A 23,082-nucleotide genomic window follows, 5' to 3' on the forward strand; every position below is an offset into this window, starting at 1 on the left:
GTCCATGGCAAAGCCCTGCTGAGCCCGGGGCGAGCTCGGGTCAGGCCAGAGCCTCAGGGCTCTCGCCTTGGGTGCCAGCACATGCCTGGGTGTCCTCTGCTAAAAGGTTGCTCTTTTGTTTCCCAATACTTCGACAAACCAAGGAGGCAGCGAGGGCTGGTCTCCGCCGGCAGCGCTTGCTGCGGCTGCAGCAGCCTTGGCCATCCCCACCGCCCACCCCGAGCAGGCAGAGCCACGCACCAGCTATTTTATCCTTTCACAACCTCCCAGCAAATGCTCAGTCGCCCTCGGAACACAGCGAATGACCTCGGGGGCTCACCACAAAGGTCACTCATCTCTCCTCGTGGATTTGGGATCCTCCCAGCAGCATATTTTTTGTGCAAAGCCAGGCAAGACGGGCAGCGCCTGGCCACGAGCAGCACGAGCTGCTGCGGGTGCCTGGGCTGAGATGCGCCCACAGGGATGAGCCCCCTGGGGTCCTGGGCCTGCGCGGGGACACGTCCCCGCCTGTTTGCTGTGTGGTGCCCCTCGCCTCTCCCTGGGTCTGTGCCCCTGATTTTTTGCAAGCGCAGGCTCTGCTCCGTGAGGTGCAACTGACCGCAAAACCTCAGGTGCACGTGCAAGCCAGGTCCCCCTCCAGCAGCAGAAGTAAGAGAAAATTCAGAAAACCTCCGATGCCTCCGACAGCTACCGGTGCGTGTCAGCGGGAAGTCATCCTTGTTACGTGAGCCGGCAGCCACCCTCCTCTGCTGAAGCCCAGTAACAAGGCATGGAAGGAACAGCTTGCTTTTCTGACCCAGTTGAATGCCCATCTGAATCAATTAAATCTACAACTACCGGGGAAAGACCAGCCCGTGATGGATTTGTGTTCAGCTGCGCACAGATTGCGACCATGAGCTCTGATTTAACTCTTTCAGCAAACACTAAATAGTAGCAATGTCTGTTCTGAGGGAGAGGCTGTTCATCTACTGAAAAAGCTGGACGTTTCCAGAATTTAAGGAAGGTTTCCTCCACATCGCGTATTCAATGGGGTTCTGATCTTTCAAAGTAAATTCGCTTCTTAACTGTGAACGGAGCAAATAAACTCGCTGCGGGCTCCGCAACTCGCCCACTCCCCAGCAAGTGCCGGGAGCACCCTGCAGCCGCAGTGCCCCGTGCCTGCCGCCCTGCCTGCACTCCGGCAGCTGCGCCGCGCGCCCCAGTGCCGGGGGGACGGCGCTAAAAATAAAGCAAGTGGAGGGTGATTTATGAGATGATGTAAATGCACACGGTCCGGGCAAGCTACTATGCACCTACAAACGTTACCACAGTTTAGACAGCAGCAGAGATTTTTTTTATTATGTGAATCTTTAGGCTTTACTGAAAGCAAAATACTGCACATACTGAATACCTACTTACAGTAAATAAATGTAAGTGGGTGGCAACAGCATTATGGCCCTGCAAACAAGTAGAAGACTTCTCTAGTTTCTGATACCAACGTAGGCAATTTCTTAGTTCAGTTAAAAAGAATTGAAACTAGGTGGCAAAAGAACATTCACAGAACAACTTTAATGTTAAATAGTTCACAAAGTTGGTTAAAGGAGTCATTTACATTGCATTATTTGAAGGTCTTTCCCCATTGCATCTGTGCTGCATTTGCACATATAAAATATTAAAAAAATTTAATATCATACTATAAAATATTCTCTCATTTTGCAGTTATCATGGAAGACACTACAGTGAAGACCGGCCTCCACGTCGCGGGCAGGGCTCCCCTCCCGAGGCAGCACCAACACTGGCTTCGGGAGGGCTAAACCTTTAAAACCCGAGAACTTCAACCCAACAGGTAAGTGACACACAGACCTCTCTGCCTTCGTGTTTGTTCCTAAACTATGTGTTAAGGCTCAGAGTTTTCTCTATACAAAAGCCAGGCACGGTGCTGCAGGCCAGGCTGCGGCAGCGAGGCTGGGGGCCGGAGGGAGCCCGCTCTGCCCGTGGGACCTGCAGCGCTGCACCCGCCCTGCGGCCCCGGCTGTAGTCAAATGCCACTCGGAACCGGCGGCAGTTCCTTGATACAAAATCCACAGCAGTGGCGCTGAGAGCTCCAGCTTCAGCGACTGGGAGAGATTTATGAAAGACACCTCTGGTGAACTGAACCAAAAATGCAGCTCTGGTTCCCAGTAATCCCATTCATGTGTCCCCTGATGTACCAAGGAGGGACAAGGCCAAAATAGTTACAAATCTCAGTACAAAGTAGGTCTTAATTTTTATTTTAAAAGACTAATATTAAGAAAAAGTGAAGGCATTTCTCAGTCCTCAGGTGCAAGCTGTCTCTGAGAGGAAGAGCAGACCCCACGGGCGGCCGCGGGCCGGAGGATGCTCACCTTTCAGCCCAGAGATGCTGCCTGGGTTTTCAAAACACCGGGCTGACTACAGCAAGTAACTTCCAATAAAACGAATGCAAAGCTGAAAAGCACAGTTAAATAAAAATATTTTTGAACAAAACAAACCACAACAGACTTGACTGTCTCAGTGTTTCTTCACAAATCAGCTCCCCTGCAATGGCTGCTGTTCCCTGGCTCACGGTTGCCTCCTGCACTTCAGCAACAGAAGTGAAACCATCTGGGACTACAGCCTCCCCCCAAAAGAACTGTGCATCATATGGACCTTGAAAAAGATTACATCTGTTTATTAATAGTAAAAATGGATACATTTGTCCTACATTTTGTTTTTAGAAATTTGATCATGTCACAAGCAATACCTGTGTGTACGTGGGTGTATTACAGATGTATATAATTTATTTTAACCAGGCTGTGAAATAATATGTAATCACATCTCTTCTTGTGATTGTACATAATACAGTAATTAAATGATGCCAGTCTACGTCATTCTCTTATTTCTAATCAAAGGAACCTGAAGCGTAACAGTCTTCTTTCCGGCTGATATGGCTCTTTATTTTTGTCACAGGGGAGACTTCCCATCACCGACGAGGGCTAATCTTCCAACCGTTGAGAGACGGGATAATTCAGATTTCTTCCCCGGCTGCTCCTGCCTGTTGGCAGCAGGAGCACCACAGTCCTGGCTCCCACCTGTCTCGGGCGGTGGGGAGCGTCTCCTCCTCCGAATTCGGCAGACAGGCTCTCCTCGAGGCTAGGCGTTACTGCTGTCCCGATTTCTTCTCCTTCTGGAAGCTAAAGCTTGTTCTCCTGCTCAGTTTTCTTTGTTTCTGAGCAAAATAATCTGCTCTGGCTGTGCTTGCTCGCGACTCTAGAATATAGTTAACCTGCAAGACATGAAACTGTTTAATCGCATTGGTGCTCCAGTGGCACAGCCCAGGGAGGGCAGAGATACTCGCTCCCCCCAACCCAATGGGGCGCCAGCGAAACTGGTCCTGGCAGAGGCAGCCCAGAGCCCCCGGAGAGCCCTGCTCTGCATGGGGCCACGTTCTGGCTCATCCTCCTGGTGGCTGCCGGCTCCCAGCATCCCTCTCCCCTCATCCCACCCTTGTCACCCAAACCTCTGGGTGAACACAGCAAGTTGTGAGGACCCACGGTGCTGGTCTAACATAGCAACGGGCTTCAATAAAAGACTTTAGCAGCTTCAACAAAAATAATTCTTTCATTACAATGTTTGCATACTCAGCCGATCTCACGGTTTCCCTGTGTTTTGGCACATTTTACTTGATGAAAGCATTTTAAAATGATATTTAACAAGCTTGCTATTCCCTAAATTTATTATCTCCAGTGCTTTGTGATAATCACATAGATAATTTTAATGGAAGGTTAATGCAAGAATCAAAAAGATAAAAATGCCCTTTGGTCTGCCATTAGCTGGTTAATATGCTGTGGCTTAAAACTTGCACAATTTTATGCACTGTAGAGTGTTTCACTTTCATTGCATATTACAGCTTAAGGCATAAAAATATAGGGAATTTTCATGGTCAATAAAGCCTTGGTCCTTCTCACTTGATCATGTAAAAAGCCTAATTTGAAAAGTCTGAGTTCTCTGCGTCTCCTAGTGCTGATGGAATTGAAAACAAACTGGTAACTTATGCATGAAACCAGAAAGTGTTCCATACAAACAATCTGCAACTTAAGAAAAAAAAGTACTTTTCAATAATATTTCTCTCTTGAATATTCATATTATTCATAGCAAACCTTTACTTTTTAGCCTTCTTTTACGACCAGTCTCAGATGCGTCCGGTGCTATGGACTGCAATAGCTTAGTTAAGATAAAGTAGGAACAAAAGAATTGGCCTAAGAGTTCACGAAGTAAGTTGAAACCCCCCAAAATAAATTCACCTACTTTGTTATTAATAAAAATTATCATTTGTCAGTTACTTAGCAATCCACTAAACTCTACACAGAAAATAAAAGCAAACATAACAGATGGCTTGCCAAAATTACTGCTTTTAAAATTCTGAATTGCGAGGAAATATTAGCTTGCGGAAAATTAAGTTTAATCTTCCAAGAGTGTTAGAAAAATTTGTTTCAGAAGGCAAGCCAAGATGTGGATGGGCGGAACCACGAGAAAAGCAAACAGTCTGATAAGGGATCTCGGTGAGAAAAAGAACCTTTTGCTTTGTACCAACAGCTGCGTTTGGAAAGGATGCGTGAAAGGCGGGAGAAGCGCCGTCCTGGCAGCAATGCTGCTCCTGCTCGGGCTGGGCAGGAGCCGGGAACGCGGCGTCAGCCCATGGCCTTGGACCCCGCGCCAGTGCGCGGCTTCACTGCCACCTTCCTGGCACCTGAACAACCTGAACTCTGGCTCGCAGAGCCGCGCCACACCGGTGCCGGCACCTTTGCTCTGCTGCCCACCTGCCAAGCTCCGTGCCAGCCCCTCGCCGAGTGGGCACGGCCGCTCCCTCGGCCCCTGGCCTTCCTGGCTTGCTGCTCACACAAGCCGGGTGCCCTGACCAGGCGTCCTGGACCGGGCCCCGTGCCGGCAGCCACACAGCAACGCCGGCAGCACTGTGGTGCTTTGCCGGGTGTGGGTCCTGGGGCAGGGCCCCAACCCTGCATGGCACCTGTGTCCTCGCAGCCCCGCACCTCCACCGTGCTCGGGGCTTGCAGACCCTCACTTGTCTGGAGGTGGAAACTATCTGGACACAATTAAATTTAGTAGTTTCCTTTAAAATTGCTCTGCAAACTGGTGTCTCCATTAACTAGAAACAAGTGTAAAAGGAAACGTGATACAGAGATAGGCAGTCTGTTGGATGGCTGGCTGAAAAATGAATAAAATAACAGGCCCCAGCAACTAGCCGGGTAAGTTAAATGCACCTTAGCATCCTCAGACACTGCACCTTCATGTATTTCCAGAGCCTCTTGAACACTTTCATGTCTAACAAGTGGTAAAACACCCAGGATTTTGGGTCACGTTAAAATTTAATACTCACCTTCAGTACAATTTCATTGACAGTAGCAGCATCTGATTCAAAGTAAAGGTGTTTATAGTCATGATTGCTTAGATATGTAAGTTTAAATATTGCATGACCTGTAAGGAGAAGACAAAAAACTGTTCAGAATATTTCTGTAAAGTTTCAGCAGAGCCTGTGTGCCTGACAGAAGAAAAACACAGATGGTGATCTTAGCATACCATCAGCACAACAGAAGGAAGTAATGAAACGCTGACAGGCTTCTCATGTCATTTCAATTTAAGGCAAGTGGTGGCTTACAGGAGCAGCTGAACTCTATTCAATAAAGTTCGTTTTTCCATCACATCCCCACTGCAGGAAATGCAAAAATCTATCAAATGGCTAGTTAGCTCCCGTTCAGCCCAAGACTATATTTCAGTTAAACTACCACATTAGGACTGCTTTATGTAACTATTCACTGTGTAATCATCACATGCAGAAGATAAGTGTTATATTTAAAATAAAAGGCCAATTAACCCCAGAATCATCGCTGCAACAACCGCTCCCCAAAACATCACCCAAACCTACCCCGTTGCTCACGGCAAAGTAAAATACGCACGGATGTGCCACCGAAGCTATGGAACAGATTCTGAAACCCAGGAATCTCACTTCCTACAAGCAGGACAATCAAAATTGAAGTACAACTGTAATTTCTATCTACGTAGTGCTTTGCTGGCAGGCTTCACTGCTGCTCAGTCCCAAATGGAGGTTTTAAGTGCTTCCATGGACAGGAGGTGCTGACAGCCCTGCCAGCCTCCGTGGCTGCCTCCAGAGAATGGCACGGGAGCCCCTGACCTTCAAAAGCACTGCAGGAGGGATGGGAGGGACAGCTTTAACCTAAGGAGCTGTACGTACATGTAGGAAAGCAAAATACCCTTCACTTGTATGGATGTTCATGGCTTCAGAATTAAAATTAAGCATATCCTATATGATATACTTTTCCATCAGTTTTCTCATCATTTACTCAGTTCAAAGGTCAAAGTTAGTAATCCATAAAGTAGCAGCCACATTACTGCAAATTCAGGTCTTTCCTGGAGGAAAGCTAATTTGAAATCTTATTTACATTATCTAGTTCTCCAGATTTCCAAAAAGTGACTGATATATGCTCAGATCGGTGGCCAGAAAATTTGAGATGCCAGTATTTTACTGTGGCATGTTAATTAAACACCATTATGATGCACTAATCTGGAATATAAATTCTATATTGAAAAACTGGCTAACAATAATAAAAAAAACCCCTTTAAATCATTTGACAAACGATGCCTCAGTGGTACTAAAAATGCGGGAATTCCTAGCTGCAAGCTCATCAGTATGTTAATACATGCATGCCTGGCTCTGCTTGGGGCTGAATCCTGCATCTTCACAATTCCAGAAGTGCCCGTGCACCATTCCTGGGGACAGAACACAACACCGCGCCCCATCAGCTACCACAGTTTCTCTTGGACGTTTAATATTACACCCAGTTAGAGAAACTAATTACTAAAAATAAATTAAGTGGCACAGAACGCAGTCTGGAGGATTCCAACGAGGTTGGTTGTTTTAGGTCTTGGAAGTCCATCGGGTGGTTCTTGGTGTGGATCCTTCACCACTTCACTCACTTCACCAGGTTTAGACCTTCCATCCCACACCTGTTCCACCCGCCCTCCCCACACCGAGCTTGCCATGCCGGCAGCTCTGGAGCCTGCAGCCCCAGCAGCGGCTCAGCCGGTGGGGAAGGCTGGGGGGCTCTTACAGTGCTAGAAGCCAAGCCCCTCACTCCCGATGGAATGGCCTCGCACCTCATGGCTCTTCTCTGCCCACTCGGTTCTCTGTCCGCTGCCCATGCGCCCTTCCCTGGGCAGCGGGACGGGCACACTACCCCGGCCGCAGTGCCAGGACCCAAAGCAGACATTGACCCACTATGTGAGGGCAACGGTGCAGACACAAAACCTCTTCAGGTGTTCATCGCTTGCACAGCGGAGCCGACGCTGGGTGTGCAACGGCACAGCCTGCGCAGGGTGCAGTGAGTGGAGAGACCCGGCATGCTGCTGGCGTGCTCCTCTCCAGCTCTGCTGCCCTGCCACGCATCACTTGGCAGAGGCAGGACACAGAATCGCAGAACAAAATATTAATGTGAAAATTAAGCGAGATCACAGCTTCCATCATCCCTGATGAAGAAACCTTCCCTATCACCCCCATTTTTCTTTTAAACCCGTGATTTACTACTCCTTTCCGGCAAAAGTATTTATACAGCTGACAGAAGCAGAACGCAGAACTTTATTTCGAGCCCTTACTTTGGGATTGTAAGGAGTCAGCTCTTTCAATGACAATTAGAGCAACAGATGCCGCTAACGACACTGAGGTGCCATGCAGCAGCAGGCAGAGCTCGCCCTGCTGCCCCCCCAGGGAGCCCAGCGCCGCGCTGGTGCCACGTCAGCACCGCACAGCCCCGTGGCACAGCATGCTGGGCAGCCCCATGGCACAGAACACCGGGCAGCCCCACGGCACAGCCTAGCCACTGCGGCACAGCCCAGGGCAGCCCGGTGCTCTGGGTCCCACTGATGCGGAGGCTGTGCCGGTCCCTGCCTTTCTGGCGAGGCGCAGGCTGAGCCGCAGAGCCACGCTCCTGCATGGGCTCACGGGAGCCGCAGAGGACGCGATGCTGCTGCAAAATCCAATGCCGAGCCCAAAGCAGCGGTGCATGCCCGGTTGTGCACAACCTGCCGTGCAGGCCACGGAACCCAGCCCTCCGCCCTGACAGGTGATTTAGTGGAAAGAAGCCAAGACGACTTTTCTTTAGAAAGCCCCATTACAGCATTATGTTTATGTGCTCCGAGCCCACATTATACTATTTACAGCATGAAATATTAGTTCATTGAAATCGTAACTGGCACTTTGCTCTGCTACTATTCTAGCCAGATGGAATTTATGAATTGTGAGATTGATTTCCATTTCCAAGAGTGCTTAAATATGTGATGTACCTCTTTCCAATAGAGCAGCACCCTTGACAATTCAGAAATCAATAGGAACTTCAATGGTTTTATATTTCCATATAAGAGTATCTGGTAACAAACAGCAGCAGCTCAGGTGGCTTCTACCGCACGTGACGGCAGAATTAAAAGAAATGCAGATATTGCACCAACGGCTACGTTACCCTGACTCCTACACAAACAACGGTTTGGTGTCCTTTAGCTTGCGGGTCTGAAACACAAGTGTTCAACTCCAGCAAATGTCAGTGCTGTCTGTCACCGCCCCGCTCTGAGAGCACGCAGCAGTGTATTTAATGTCAGCCACTGCAGCGGGTGGCAAGGGTGAACAGAACAGGGGAAACTTCAATATTTTGCAAGCAGAATTAATCAGCTGTGCAACGGAAAATACACGTTACTCCCAACTATGTTTATCTGTTAAAACATTTATGGAAGGCAAATGAAATGACAGAAACCCATCCATTATCACAGGCTTTCGTCACGATGTAGGTACACCCCACGAGGCTAGCTCGGCAAACGTGTTGGTTTCGCACCGATGCCCTGTGCCAGCCTTGCTCCTGCCGTGCCTCCCAGCCCGCGCCGGGGCTCACCTTGCTGCAACAGCACGAAAGCGACATCCTACTGCAGGTGCCCTTTGGCCTCAGCTCTGAATGCTGATAAATCTTTTCCAACCCTGAAACACTAATAGGTTCCTGTGTGGTTACACCTGGAGAAAAGCCTACAGCAGACTAAGGCGGAAGGGCAAGATGCTAATTCACTGCAAATTCACTGAGGGCGGCTCATTTACTCATTCCACACGATGTCTTAAATTCAATTGTTTGGCATATCTCCTAATTTTCAACATTACTCTACTGCCAAAAGATGAGGGAAGAGGCTCGTTTTGGCACAGCGCTAACCCCTGTGAGTCCAGCAGCACAGCCAGGTGCAGACCTGCTGCTCCCATCCCTCCTCTCCCTCTCGCAGCCTGGGTGGATCTGTGCCCCTTCAGCCCCTGCCCTGCGCCCCTGCAATCTGCGCCCTGCACCCCTGTCCTGCGCCCCTGCAGCCCCTGCAATCTGTGCCCTGCAGCCCCTGCCCTGCAGCCCCTGCCCAGTGCCTCACCCCCAGCTCCTCAGTGCTGCTGCCTTTACGCAGCAGGTGAGAAACACGGCTGAACTGCAGCTTCCAGAATCACTAACTAAAATGTGCTTATGCGGTCATTGGTACATCTTCTGCTAATTTCTGCAAGTTACAGTCTTGGGAAAATACAAACTTTGCCGTTCACCACGCTTCACATGGTACAGGTGGAAAAAATTTCCCTTTTTAATCTAAGTAATGAACTCTTTGTATCAGAGTCTAGAAATAGACTTTTTGCTCGGAAAACATTGGAAGGATGTGAATTTGCACAAGAAAAGACAATTTTTTTCAGAATCTGCCAAGACTAGAAATAGTTTTTCTTCTTCCTCTCCTATCCCCCCACTCAGACTGTACCAAAACCCTCCTTCACTAATGCCACTCTTTAAAACAGTATGCGCTGAATTAAATCACCAATTAGATGGAGGATGAGAAGAATATTCATGAATTGGACAAAACAGAAAACAAACACTGGGAAATGCAAATTTATGTTAATTTTTCAATATACCTTGATGATTGCTTTGTCATTACAGGGCCATAAGGCAGAAGTCAACAATTAAGAGTTATTAGTGGAATAAATAGCTAGAGAAAGACCTCTCTGAAGAACAAAACGCTTATGGGCATCATTTGACATCATCAGAGATTTTCACCACTTCAGAAATTGTGACTACATCCAGGATCAAACCCTAAAATCTCTTCTCACAGACTCAGCAAGAATTACAAAGAATTAGAAATGTACTAGTAAAAAGGGAAGGAATGATGAAAATACAGTACACACCAGCAATGTTTCCATAGAAAGGCAACTTTAGTTAAAACACGGCATGAAATGGGGTCACCCCTGCTCACCAGCCACTGCTATATTTAACCTAAGCGCGTTGGGGAGAGACTCTGTGGTTCAAAATCCTCAGAAATGATGCTGTGACCCTGGAGCAGGGCCTGAAGGCCCTACAAAACCACAAGGGTTGCATTCCCATTAAAACACCCATCCTGACAACCTCTAATAACAAGTAAACTCAGAAGTTTTCTTCTAGGGGGATGCCTAGATGCTGCGCCGCAGCCGGGTTGGCAGAGGTACAGTACTGAGTCGTCAGGGACACACACTGAACACGAATGTTGTCCTGAGTGTAAAAGCAGGGCTAAGCCCATTTCATGCACATGAAACTCCTCCGGGAGGTAAAGATTTTAGAGGTGATGTCTTCTTCAGAGGTGGTGATGGCAGTCAAAGTTATGGATGAAATCCTGATGCCAGTGCTACCAGCGGCACCACCGACGAGCTCGGACTGCATGCCACGCACCTGTGACGGATCTCCCTCCAGCCGAGGCACTGCTTAAGTGGGAACAAATTACATGAATGTTAAGACAAAAAATAACAGTAGTCCTGCTGGCTTGCCCCATTCTCTCAGGGAGCAGCATATTTCATGAACACTTTTCCTACATCTCAGGTCTTTATATTCTACTGTAGGCTTATTATAAAACATCGCTGTTAGTGGATGTCTTGTTTCCAGATGTCCTGAAAGCAGAGTTGCAATTAAAGTGCTGCACACATCCACTTTTATGTCAAATTGTGGTAACTATTCCCACATCTGGATTTTTTTTTTCCCCCCAAAGCCTTTTGTTTCTTCTTCGAATTATTATCAAAGGCAGAAAACTAATAAAGATTTTTGCAAGAATGGTGAAAATTGAGGTTGAACTCGGGGTTGCCCAAAACCTCTTCACCAGCAACCTTGTTTGGGAAAAAAGATGATAAATAAATCAAAATGCACTAAGCAGTGTTTCCACATGGCAATCGCCTCCTTCATTGCGTCTGCACCTCATCAATCACGCCATTGTCTGCTTGAAAGGCGAGCCTTGTAAATGTCATATCCACTCAAGCCCAAGGAGAAGCGAATCAAAATGCAGCAAGGAGTTTTAATTGGATAGTGTAATTAAACTAAAAAACCCCAGCAGAATAGCTTTGACAGGATAGATGAAGACCCCTTTTAATAGGGCTACAAAACATATTTGTTAAAAGGATGAGGCAATGCACGCTCCTGATTGTGCTCCAGAGTACTTTTATGAAAAGGCTGCTCGGTGGGGACGGATTTAATAACCCGCTGCCACGTCTGTGGGGCAGCCGGCAGGAGGGTCTCCAGCAGCCAAGCGGCCACTGAACCTGGCCACGCAGGTGGCTTGGCACGGCTCCCCGTGCTGCCAGACCCCTTCCCCAGCCGGGCGCATCCCCCCACGGCTGCCCACGCTGCTCGGCTGCCGGCGAGGTGGCCGACACCGCCGGCCATTTTCCAGGGCTTGGGCTGGCCCCCCCAGCCCAGGCACAGCCCCCAGCCTGCTGCAGAGGATGGAGAACGCAGCAAACCCAGGCACCATCTGCGCCTTCACTGCCTCCCTCTGAGGCATTTCACCGCTCGGCAAACAGCATGTCCACACGCATTTGGACTCATTTCTTTCTGGTACACCACTCTGAGATTTCTTTCACTCCAAGCCTGAAGTTTGGGAACATTTTCTCTGCTGAACCTATTTTTCACCTTTCTATCAGAATCGGTGATAAGTCTCCTACCAAGTGCGGACTTCCTTCCATTATTTCACACCCTGCGTTATTCACAGCGGGAGCAGGAAAATTAGGAACCACCACACAATATTTTGTGCACCATTTGCAGAGCACATGGATAATTGTTGCCTCTCTGCTCTGGCTCCACTGCAGGGCTCTGAGCAAACGTGCAACGTCTCTATTTAAGCTCCCCGAGCAGCAGGAATCCATGCCTTCCCAAGGCTTTCTGTATGTTTTTAGTCTTCTTGCAACCCAATAATGAATTCATTAAATTAGTATTACCCAACGTGCATAATCTGGAGGAACTGGATACTGAATTAAAACATCACATACCTTTAGCTTTAAATGAAAACTACATAAAAGCATTTCAGGCATCACTTTGGCTATCACTTACAGCCAGTATGAATACTGCTAGAAAAGCTATTTTCGTGCAGATGCGGAATTCAATGGGAAAGACTGACTCGTGTAGCAACATCAATCAAACCGTCGGCTCCGCTGGCAGCTCTCGACAGTAAGGCAGGTTCAAAGGTCACAGGATAAAGAAAAAGCCAAGCTCTGGTTCAGCTCTAATATCTCCTCGCTAGAAGTCTCGCAAAGGTACCTACCCCCCTTCTGTACTAGGCGGCTTTCATTAATCTTCTTGCCATCTTTTTTAACTAGTCATGCAGAACCGCTCGATAGCGAGACATATAATGGGGAGGCCCTGTGCCTATTACCAGGTTAACACTCTGTTAAGCCCCAGTGCAACAATGGAATAAGAATTTAAAGGAAATCTTAAGCTGCAGGGTGCAAAGCAGGCAATTAAATTACAAACCGAAGTTACTGATGTACTCTGTGACCTACTGAACACCTTTGTTTAGGCTACCTTGATATTAAGGATATTCTGACCTAGTGACCAAGAGGTATCTGCTTTCTTAAAACAAAACAACAAAAGCAGAAAAAGGCTCATAGAGAATGTTTCTTCAGCCTTTCACGCAAATTACCAAATAAACCTGACTTCTGAAGCTATCGTGTAATACAGATGAATGGATCCCCCATATTTCGACAAGTGCAAGTCTGCCCAGCTGATTAGCCTCGGTGCCACTAAAGGGCTGCCCCGAGGGCTGCCCACCCCTCCACGCCTCAGTGCGGCGCAGTCCTCCCACCGTGCAGATGCCGTGGCAGCCTGGGCGCCCCAGCCGTCGGAAGGGACGGCCAACAGCGCATCCGTCACAGCCGCACTTGGTCCACAGTGCACTTTGTAAAAAGGCGGCAGTTGGTGACACTGAAGTTTCTCCTTTGTCCAAGTAATGTAAGAGACATTAACAGAATCAGATTTCCTTTAAATTACACTATTGCAAAGGGATATAATTGTATTAAACGTATTATGTTGCTTCCTTAAGACTTTATATTATGTACACTTAATTGAGATACAAAGCTCTTTTCAGCTATAAAAATGACAACTACTTTATTAAGGCTTAAATCTTATTTCTCAATGATAGGATGCTTCCTTTTGAGATTCAGAACATTCAGAATCTCTCGTGATAATCAGACCGAACCTGATTTGAACAAGCCGTTCATACACAGCGTTTTCAGGTTCTAATGGCATCTGATCAAGCCAGCAGGGCCATTACCTCTTCCCTCTGTCTAAATTCAGGGAGTCTGATTTAATTTACAAATAAAAATTCAAATGCTGACCCAGGCCTACTGCAAGGGCAAGCAAGAATCACCAGCCATCCCTGCCTACAGTCCCCATGCTAATGGCAGATCAGACGCCAGAGCTTTCTATTTTCATTTTCTGTTTTCACCGAGCGCGGCTCTAAGTTCTTGCGAACTCACAGCACAGGAAAGCTTCAGCCCTCCAGCCCCACCCAGAACGACTCGAGTCTATCCATAAATATTCACAACACATCATCTCTGAAGCTGTTGAGTCCTTTAGCACTCACACAAGTGCCACTAAAGCTTCGCTGCATGAACCTGTCTTTTCAGAGAAAACTAAGGGAAAATAAACACAAGGCTCTCCACTACATTGATACACAATTTCTGGTTTTATATTTCTGTGGAAAAGTACCAGCAAAAGCTCTGAAACCTCTTTAATCAGCAGAAAGGATGAGCTAACTGAATATTAAGCTGTGTTAATTACCATGTTCAGAGGAACAATTGTTGCAGAAACCTGCTGCTATACCCATCACAGCGACCAGACTCCACTCCCGACATCCCTTGCCCTTACTTTTTAGTAAGGGCTGTTTGGAGGCTCCCGCAAACCCTTCACCTCTCCTCAGAAGTACAAGAAGTCAGTCTAGCAAAGCGGCACTCAGCTTTATCATAACCCCGACGGCCAAGGCCCAGGGAAGGCAGGCAGCTCAATAAGATACACTGTGCCTTCACCCAGTGTAACTGCACGAGCACCGTTACATGTGCAGAACACTTCTGAAAGATGAGATGGAGCACGTTTGTGTTACAAGAGATAAAAACATGAAAACAAAATATATTGCGGAACTCAAAGACCTTATCTTTACCCAGCCTCTCTTTCTTTGCAATAATTCATTCAAGAAGATCTGGGAATAATTTTTGATGTAAACTCTGCTACAAACATATATCACTACGCTGATAAAAATCACAGACAAAACTTGTGAAATACAGTGAGTTTCATTCCTTTATGCTACTAGAATAACTTTTTTTCCATTTAAAATTCAAGAGATACTGATCTGCTGTTAAAAGTTCCCCAAAATGTATCATTCTGAGATGTCACACTAAAAGTCTCTTCTACTGGCCTATAATAATGACTCTTGGAACATCTTTAGTGAATTGGGAAGAGGTCAGCAGATTTCAAGAGGAAGTATTTTCTCCTTTTGGAACTATGCTGACCACTTATTTAATAGGAAAAGTTTATAACAGCCATGCAGAAATGAGTAAATAAACCCCCCGAGTATCATAAAGGTTGCCTTTGTCATAACCTGTCAGCGTCCTCTCCCAAGTGACCGTGACTCTTCCTTCCACAGCCTCCACATGAAGGTACTGCCCTTCTGCTGCTGGGACTCCCTCTGGGGGCTGACATTGTCCCGTATTTCTCCTGGGGTTGGCACAATTTGGGTACAAACATAATTTCCTACAGCGGCAGGTGCTGCCCCTGGGGCTGAAGAGCCCCATCCCTGGCAGGACGCAGCTTGGGAGCTGTTCTGGGACAGCTCGAAGGTCTCGGACTGTCACACTGACGGGAATGTGAGCTGGACACCTCGGGTTTCAGGGCTGGCTTTTCAGATACATTTTGTGGGCACAGTTTTATCACCACAAGTGTTCGCATTTGAAACAAAACATGGCTACAAACGTCACCGTGTTAATGTATTTACAAGCACAAAACTGCACCTTGAACTATAAAGACAAGCGCTGCACATGTCCGACTGCCTGGTCATTAGGGAAGTCCCTCCTTGGGATCATGCCTTCCCAAGGACCACGAAATCTTGCTGGAGGGACAGAAAAGGAAGACAAGGAGTGAACTGAGAACATGGAATTAGGAAGGGGTAATGAAGGGGAGAAGGATATAGTTCAATAATTGCTGATAAAATCTGTGGCAGCCATAAATTTACTCTTCCAAGAGAATTCAACAGATCATTACCTCTGTAAATATGTATCACATAATTCTCCCTCTCTGTCACCTTGCAGATAAGTACTTAATACTTAGCATCCCTACCCTGCAAAAGCACAAGTGTAATAAAATCCATCTGAGCTTTTGGACCGCAGTTACTGTTTGATAGTAGATAGTTACATTTTGGCACTACCGGGAGACATTGCCCGACTCCTGCAGGGCCTATCTTCTGCTTTTTTGACCAAATTTTACAGACAGAGGCTCTCATTACTCCACTGATACAACAACAAAAGCACTTGGCTTCTGAAGTCATGCTGTAAACACAGCGCAAACTGGCCTCTTGCCGATGACCGGCTGAGCCAGGGTGCCCAGCCCGACCCCCTGTGAGCCTGGCCGTCGCTGCCGGCCAGGCACCCCCACCGCCCCCCTGACACCCCGATTTCCGAGCCCCGCTTCAGCCACGGCTGAAGCAAATTGAGACTGCACTGATACTTACTGCATGGCCGAGATCCTCAACTGCATCTGAGAAATTGTTTAAAACCAGCCTGGATATTAAGAAGCTCAAAAAAATTCTGATTACATTGAAACACCTATTTGATGACCGTGCTATGGGGCCAGGGACCAGCTGGGCAAAGGCAGCGTTTCCTTGGTATGACACTGGCAGCAGCTACTGATAGTGGGCAAGAAACACTCTTAATGATGCCATTAGCTGTAAGCAGCATTAAAGGGGACACTCATAAAATGTGTATCTGTTTATGTCGTGTTCTCTAGAATAGAATCAAGTCAGATTAAAAACATCCTATAATGAATAAAATACACCTATAGAAAGAAAAGGACATGGTAGCAATAATTCTTTGGACATGTAGCACATACAGGGAGGGAGAGAAGAGAGAACATAAATAAAAAGGACTACTCACTTGGGCTTTTTTCTTCCACAAGGTCACAGGCACAGAGGAGTTCAGAATCGATTGAAATGGGTTTCTGCTTAATCCAAAACTTAGTGCTGGCCTTCTGATTAGTAACAGGGTCTATCTCTACCTTGTCTCCAGAAATACCTGAGATGAGAAAGAATAGAGAGCCACAATAGTGATCTGTTTAAGCGATTTCATATCAGCCGTTTGACACACTTTATAAATCTTAAATGGGATGAAAGTATATTGCCCTTTTGGGCTTTTTGAAAGCACAGGAGCTTTTGAAACCAAAAGCAAATGGTTATCAAGCCACATTGATAATCTGCATTTTATTCTCCTGCATAAGCATGCCAGCAAGAAAGAAGTACCACAGAAAATATTCTTCTCAACACATACAGAGTGTTTCTGGAAGCGGTAGCTACAGAAGTGGAACGATTTATAAAATATACCGCTAATTTTTCCATCACCAGTACTATACATAACAGACACTATCATGCACCATCCCTGTTCTGTCTCCTATACAGCACATACACTATAACCTCCACATGAGAGGACAACACCCATTCGCAGCATCACAGAAACGCTCTTTGTGTTACCCAGATACTCATAAACAAAGACATCCAGTCCCAGAGATCCTGTGCGTTTTCACACTGCTGGCATTTTAAAGCCAGCTCTAATTAGGCTGCTTTGAAAGCAAGCTGAGGATTTGTGTAGCTCCTGGCATGGGCACCGGGCCCTGCTTCCCAGCACGGGCTTCCCCAGACGGCTGGCGCCTCGGTCCTGCTGCACGGGCTGAGCCGGGCATGGCGCAGAGGAGATGCCCTGCGCCCCCGCATCCCCCTGCAGCCGCGCAAGGCAGCCCTTTGGTGGGACGCTGCCGGGGCTGCCCGCGTGCTGCAGCCACCACGGGACACCCGCTGGCACTTCCAGCCATCCACGTTTATCTTCCCGGGACACTCGCTGTCGTTGGCAGCAGTCTGCATCGCAGTACTGCGAAGCAAAAGCTGCGCTATGTCGCACCGATGAGCAGATGCTCATTGTTAGTTGCTGTTGGCACGACCGAAGGAACTTCCCGGTGTGCTTTTCATGTCATGTGAAGCCTTAAAAAATAATTACATTTCTTCACTCGTGAGTTACAGGTGAAGCTCATGAGAAAGCAACAAAAGGAAGCAATACTGGAAAAAAGTATTTAAACATCATTTAACTCTTGCACCTCTGGACAACCAGCAGAGAGAACCTTTTGCCTCTTGAGGGTTTTGGACATGATGCTTTCCAACACACAGTGCTCGGCTCGTCTGAGTCACAATAAAACCTAAAGGAGCTGATGATAACAACTTTTAAGAGATGTGACAAAATACAAGAAGATGCCACATACGTAATGGCTCTCCCAAGCCCTCCAAAACCAACTCAGCATTTCTTACAGTGCGGGCACAGCTGCAGGAGTGGCCAGCCACGTTCGTTTGCATTTTGTGCCGCTCTAAGATGAAGGGATGGAGAGCAAGGGGCAGACACTGCGGCGTGCTCTGTGCTGCAGCCCTTCCGCCAGCACCACCTCACCCTCCTTTTAACCCCTGCTATTACACCAGGTTATGGCAACGGCACCAGCCCCCTCCCCCTTCTATGAATCCAGGAATGCGCTTTGTCATTAAACATACGTCACATCAGAGAGATCACATTTCAATTAAGCACTGTATCAAGAGTCCAATTAACACAAGGACTGCTAGACCTAGGTAATTGGAGCAGGCTGATACTGTATCTGGAGCCCATTTTGTTTTGTAATTTAATTTCGGACAGATTGTATTAAATTGGTGTTGTTGCTTCACTGTAATGGTTAATCATTCAAAATGGCATTTTCCATGGTTTAAGGAAAATATGGGAAGTTGCTGTTACCAGTTCTTGTTTTCTCACTGAAAAAAAGTCAGGGCAAGCTCTAAAAATAAAGGTGCAAATTCTTTGTGTGTGAGGGTTGTTCCCCATCCGTTCCTCTAGGAGCGTCACCCCTGAAAATACCCTTAAAGAATTTTCACTGCATGGTCCTGCAACTTCAGAATTCACAGTCAGTCAATATTGTTAATGCACCTTGTTAATTTGATAGGATTTGTCAGGTAACTCCACTGGAAAATTATATAAAACTGTTCCAGATGAACAGATGATAGTGACATGAATTAAAGTGATAGAACAATAGTGGAATATAAACCAGAAATGACACCCAAAGTGGCTGTTGATTTATTGCCATCCTGAGTTTGGTTCTGGGCTTCCATGTATATTAGTGCTACAAATCTGGGTCCATTTAGCAGAGAGATGCTCATACATACATCACCAGCTCCTGCTCCAAGCCAAGGTCACTCCCCATTGCATCAATCTTTTCAGCAGAGGCTACTTCACCAAGCATGGATTTTGTAACCATCTCGGATGTAACAGACTTCCTCCTCTTTCATCTTTTTTTTATCATGTAAAATACACTTTAACTTCTATTATTTTTATCTGCAAATTGTTGCTGTATACTTCATCCATTATTTCTGTATCTCGACATCACTGGCTTAAGCTCACACACATCCAAAGAGCACATTGACAAAGAATGTTGTCTTTTTTGTGTTATTGTTCTCACCATCTGTATGTGTTGAAACCTAAAATCAAAACAGTATTATGTATGTGGCTTCTGCAGTCCCTGTATCGCAGCACAAATTAGTCATACTCAAAAACCAAGTAAAAATGCTTCTTGTACTATTTTTTTAATTCATTCATGTCATCAATGTATTAGTCCAGTAACACTGCTCTGTTCTTCCTTCCTTTGTTGGGGTCTGCAACTGCCCCCCTCTTTCTGAAATCCTTGCCAGCAGTAATTTTCCAAGACAATATGCTTATTCTAGTTTTGCTAATGCCACACAAAGCAAATGCATCTTATTCCTTCACGACATGACACAACCTTCGTAAAGACGTTGAGAGTACTACTGTATGTGCATTACGCTGCAATGTAAGTGAAACCATAAAACCCCCAGACCTTAAACTGCCACGGCTAAAGCTTTCCACCGTAATAAAACCATCAGTCAAAAGGTGGTCACTCCTCCCATGGCCATTTATGCACTGCTTTTTACTGTAGAAGAACTATGAACAACATACAGAAGATCAAGCTTACGCCAATATTTTCACTAAACCTTGCCTCAAATTCAATGATCAGGCCTCGAAACAGCTAAAGCATTGCAAGAAGCACCAGTACACAGACAGTAACTCACAGACAGTAACTCACGCTATCGCTGCCTGCTCTGCGCAACTGGAATAAACCCCAGCACAGAACCTATTCAAACTGGGTGACGTGTGTACGTCTCGCGATGTCGGAGCGAGCTGCAGGGAGTGGAGACGAGCTGCGCTGAGTGTTTTCCCCACCACTTCTGGGTCCTGTCGCATGCAAACATCCTTCCGTGTGGAGCCTGGGAAACTGGCACTTGCCCCCAAAACCACACGGCTATTTCCAGTGCAAGCTGCCCTGACAGCCGATATGCTCCTGCACACCATCGATACTGTCAATAAGGAGCACAGGAACGATGGGGGATCCTTGGCATCCTCCAGAAAAACTGTCGCTTCGCTATGGCCGCTATATAAAACTGATAGCGTAAAAATGCTACGGAGCAAAGTCTTTGCAACTGGCCATCGCTAAACTGACACGGAATAGCTCCCAAACCGCAGTTACTGATGAGCGATGAAAAAAAATTAGACATCATTTTTTACATTTCAGACTGTATGGAGCAGTCTGTCATTGGCAGAGGATGAACACATTAACACCCAGCAGCCCTAATCCAAACAGCACTTCAGTGCTTATTTTATCAGCACTGCTCTTTTAATACCTTAAAAAACTGAGGAAAAACCCCAGCAACATACCCTTATTTTGACTTTACCTAAAGATTTTGATGCTGTACATTTGCCCAAACTTTGAATATCCCACTGGGGTTTTCTCTGATTTTTTTAAAAATAATTAGATTATAAAAATCACATTGTCAGTGTACTGCCATCAAAACTACACAAGTTCACAGATTGTTATAAAAGGGAAATTTTATGGTCCTTACACTACTGGACAGGGTCAGCTCCTTCACTGCTACACAAGTTAAGCCATTTGTTTCATTTCACAGCTATTCTCCCTTAACCATTTATCTTTAGTGATCTGTCATGACCTTTTCAAGCTCTCATTTCTGACACTTCCCAGATACAGTGAGTCAAACTTCACTGGAAGCAAACTATCACACCCAGATAGTTTGCTCAAAAGCAGAAAACATGTCCTGCTTCAGCACCAGCATATAAATCCTTCCTTAACAAGACAGTTCAAAATAAACTCAGAAAGCCTCTTCTGTACAAATTTGAGAGAAACAGACTCTTGCATGTGTTTGAGGATGGAAGAATCGAGAGACTACAGTGACAATAATAATACAGGAACTCGTACAGTTTAAATTTAACAATTCCACTGATTTCTACAGAATAAACGTATTCCGTAAACATCACAGCACTTAATATTTTACTGCTGAATCATTTCTTTATGGAAGGTATTTCCAAGAATGTCACAGGTCACCTACCAATGCATCATTAATCAAATTTTCACAATTTAAACACAAAGATAAAAAGCCATTCAATCATTTTAAAACAGTAATGGGGCTTTTATAATTCAAGATTCTGTCATCCCTTGGCCTTCGGGTTTTCAAAAGCATTCAGAAAGCTAATAAGGACAATATAAAACCTTTCGAGAATGCTAGTTTTATTTTGTTCCACCTCAAATTTCCACTTGGTCGTTAAAATCCTTCAGTCTCAGAAAAGGAAAAATGTAATCATTCCTAATTTTGCATATCCTCATTTAAAAATAACAAAACAGTTGGCAAGACGCTTTCCATTAGGGAGTCTAGATTGAAAACCAGAGATGAGGTCATTAAATAATGGCCTTCTTTCAGAAGAAACATGTGCTAGCTGATTGTGGATAATAAAAATACCAAAGTATTTTCAACTGAAAGCAATTTTTTTTAACTGCTGAAATGCTAGCAACGCTTTCAAGTGATGTGCTCCACGATAAAATGGACCAACATGATAATGACTGCTTTAAAACAGTCTGAGATGGACAGTCAGCTATTAGAGATGGCCAAAGGTTTGAACTGTTCCATTTTCCTAAGCGTTATAGTACAGATTGATTTACCTAACTGAACATCAGTGGTGAATCGAAGCCTATGGATCATGCTGACTTTGAAGGACTTGTAATGGTGGCTACTGAGCATGTCCTGAACTGTAGCTATATCGATCTGAGGGTCCTCCTCCGAGACCTCTTCTCCTCTTGAACCTGCAAAACAAGCCAACAATAATGAACGAGAGGTTTAAAATATGGCACAGGATTCAGCTGGCATGTGAGCATGGCTGCGAGGCTGCAGCTGCGGGCGGCCTTTTAAGAAAGAACAAAACGCTCAAGTTCACGTCTCTGGGAGGAGGAAATCCTCACCCTCCGGCCACAGGCAAAACCCCCCATTCACGGAGGACGTCCCGACGCACACTTGCGTCCCACACGAAGAGCCGTGCAGCGTCCCCACGGCAGGTTCTCAGGTGGCACGAGACACCCTGGACTGCCAGTATCACCCGGGGCTGAGCCAGTGGGACCCTCGCCAGGACACCCGCAGACCGCCACCCCGGGCAGAAGGGGGGGCCTGCCCCCAGCCTCGGCAGCATTTTCAGGTGCTGCCCCCGACGGATGCCCCAGCATGGCTCTCCCCTGTTTCAGCACCTCCCAGGTGGGACGTGACGCTGGCACCTTGCTGCAGCGCTGCCAGCCCCTCGGGCGCTCTGATCTCAGCACTGCAGCAACGAAGCTACGCTTTATTTACTGATTAGTATTCTCATTACTACTGCAGGTACTGGCTTTATAAAAGGTAACATCTCATTAAACCAAAATGCCAATTACTGAAAAAATGTAACACGCTTTAAAGATTTTTTTACATTTTATGACGTTGGATTAACACCAATTTAAACATTACTATAATGCGATATATAATTTTGCGCAGAGTAATTTCTATGCCAGCTGCTAATAAACCATCTCAGCCCTAAACGATCATTCAGATGCTGTTAGATAAAGTGGTATAAATATGTTTGAAAACTGATTTAGCTTCTTACAGAAGATACTGAAGAATGACACGTTTTCTTTAATATCCCAGCTAATGTAGTCCTAAAAGCTGAATCAACTGCCAGTTCAGAGTACTACATTTGCGGCAGGAGATTAATGAAAACTTCATATTTTGCTGAAATTTTAATAATGGGAAGATGAGATGATGGAATTTTAGTACAGGTCTTAAAGATCCAGCAAAGCAGGCTAAGACCTTGTCAGATTTTTTGTTAATAATTTTGTTTGAGACTTGCACAGCTGGAGCAGCCTCAACGCGTAACGCTTCCCACACTGACCCTTCCCACCCCGTGCAGGGACCCCAGCTCACAGGGAAGCTGCAGTGGGTCTCCACGTTTGGGCCCAGAGGACAAGGGGACGGTTTGCCAGGAGAAGCCACAGCTGCCAGGGGAGGAAAACCCTGCACTTGTCTCAGACCCACCCGCTGACGCAGAAGCAAGCTGCCTTTTAC

The 23,082-nt window shown here is 46.2% G+C and overlaps 1 protein-coding gene across 2 annotated transcripts in view; it reads right to left on the reverse strand.

The window, feature by feature from the left end:
• Positions 1-1,529: 1,529 nt before the first annotated feature.
• MAPKAP1 (MAPK associated protein 1) overlaps positions 1,530-23,082 on the reverse strand; it is a 107,373-nt gene continuing 85,820 nt past the window's right edge. For both annotated transcript variants that reach the window (XM_037399341.1, XM_037399340.1), the window contains 4 exons: positions 21,663-21,803; positions 16,499-16,636; positions 5,375-5,472; positions 1,530-3,262 (listed from right to left, as the gene is read on the reverse strand). In XM_037399341.1, coding sequence (XP_037255238.1) covers positions 3,137-3,262; positions 5,375-5,472; positions 16,499-16,636; positions 21,663-21,803 — 503 coding nt within the window. In that variant the 3' untranslated portion in view covers positions 1,530-3,136. The remainder of the gene's footprint in view (positions 3,263-5,374; positions 5,473-16,498; positions 16,637-21,662; positions 21,804-23,082) is intronic.

Source organism: Falco rusticolus, chromosome 9, assembly GCF_015220075.1.
Source record: "Falco rusticolus isolate bFalRus1 chromosome 9, bFalRus1.pri, whole genome shotgun sequence".
Classification (NCBI taxonomy): domain Eukaryota; kingdom Metazoa; phylum Chordata; class Aves; order Falconiformes; family Falconidae; genus Falco; species Falco rusticolus.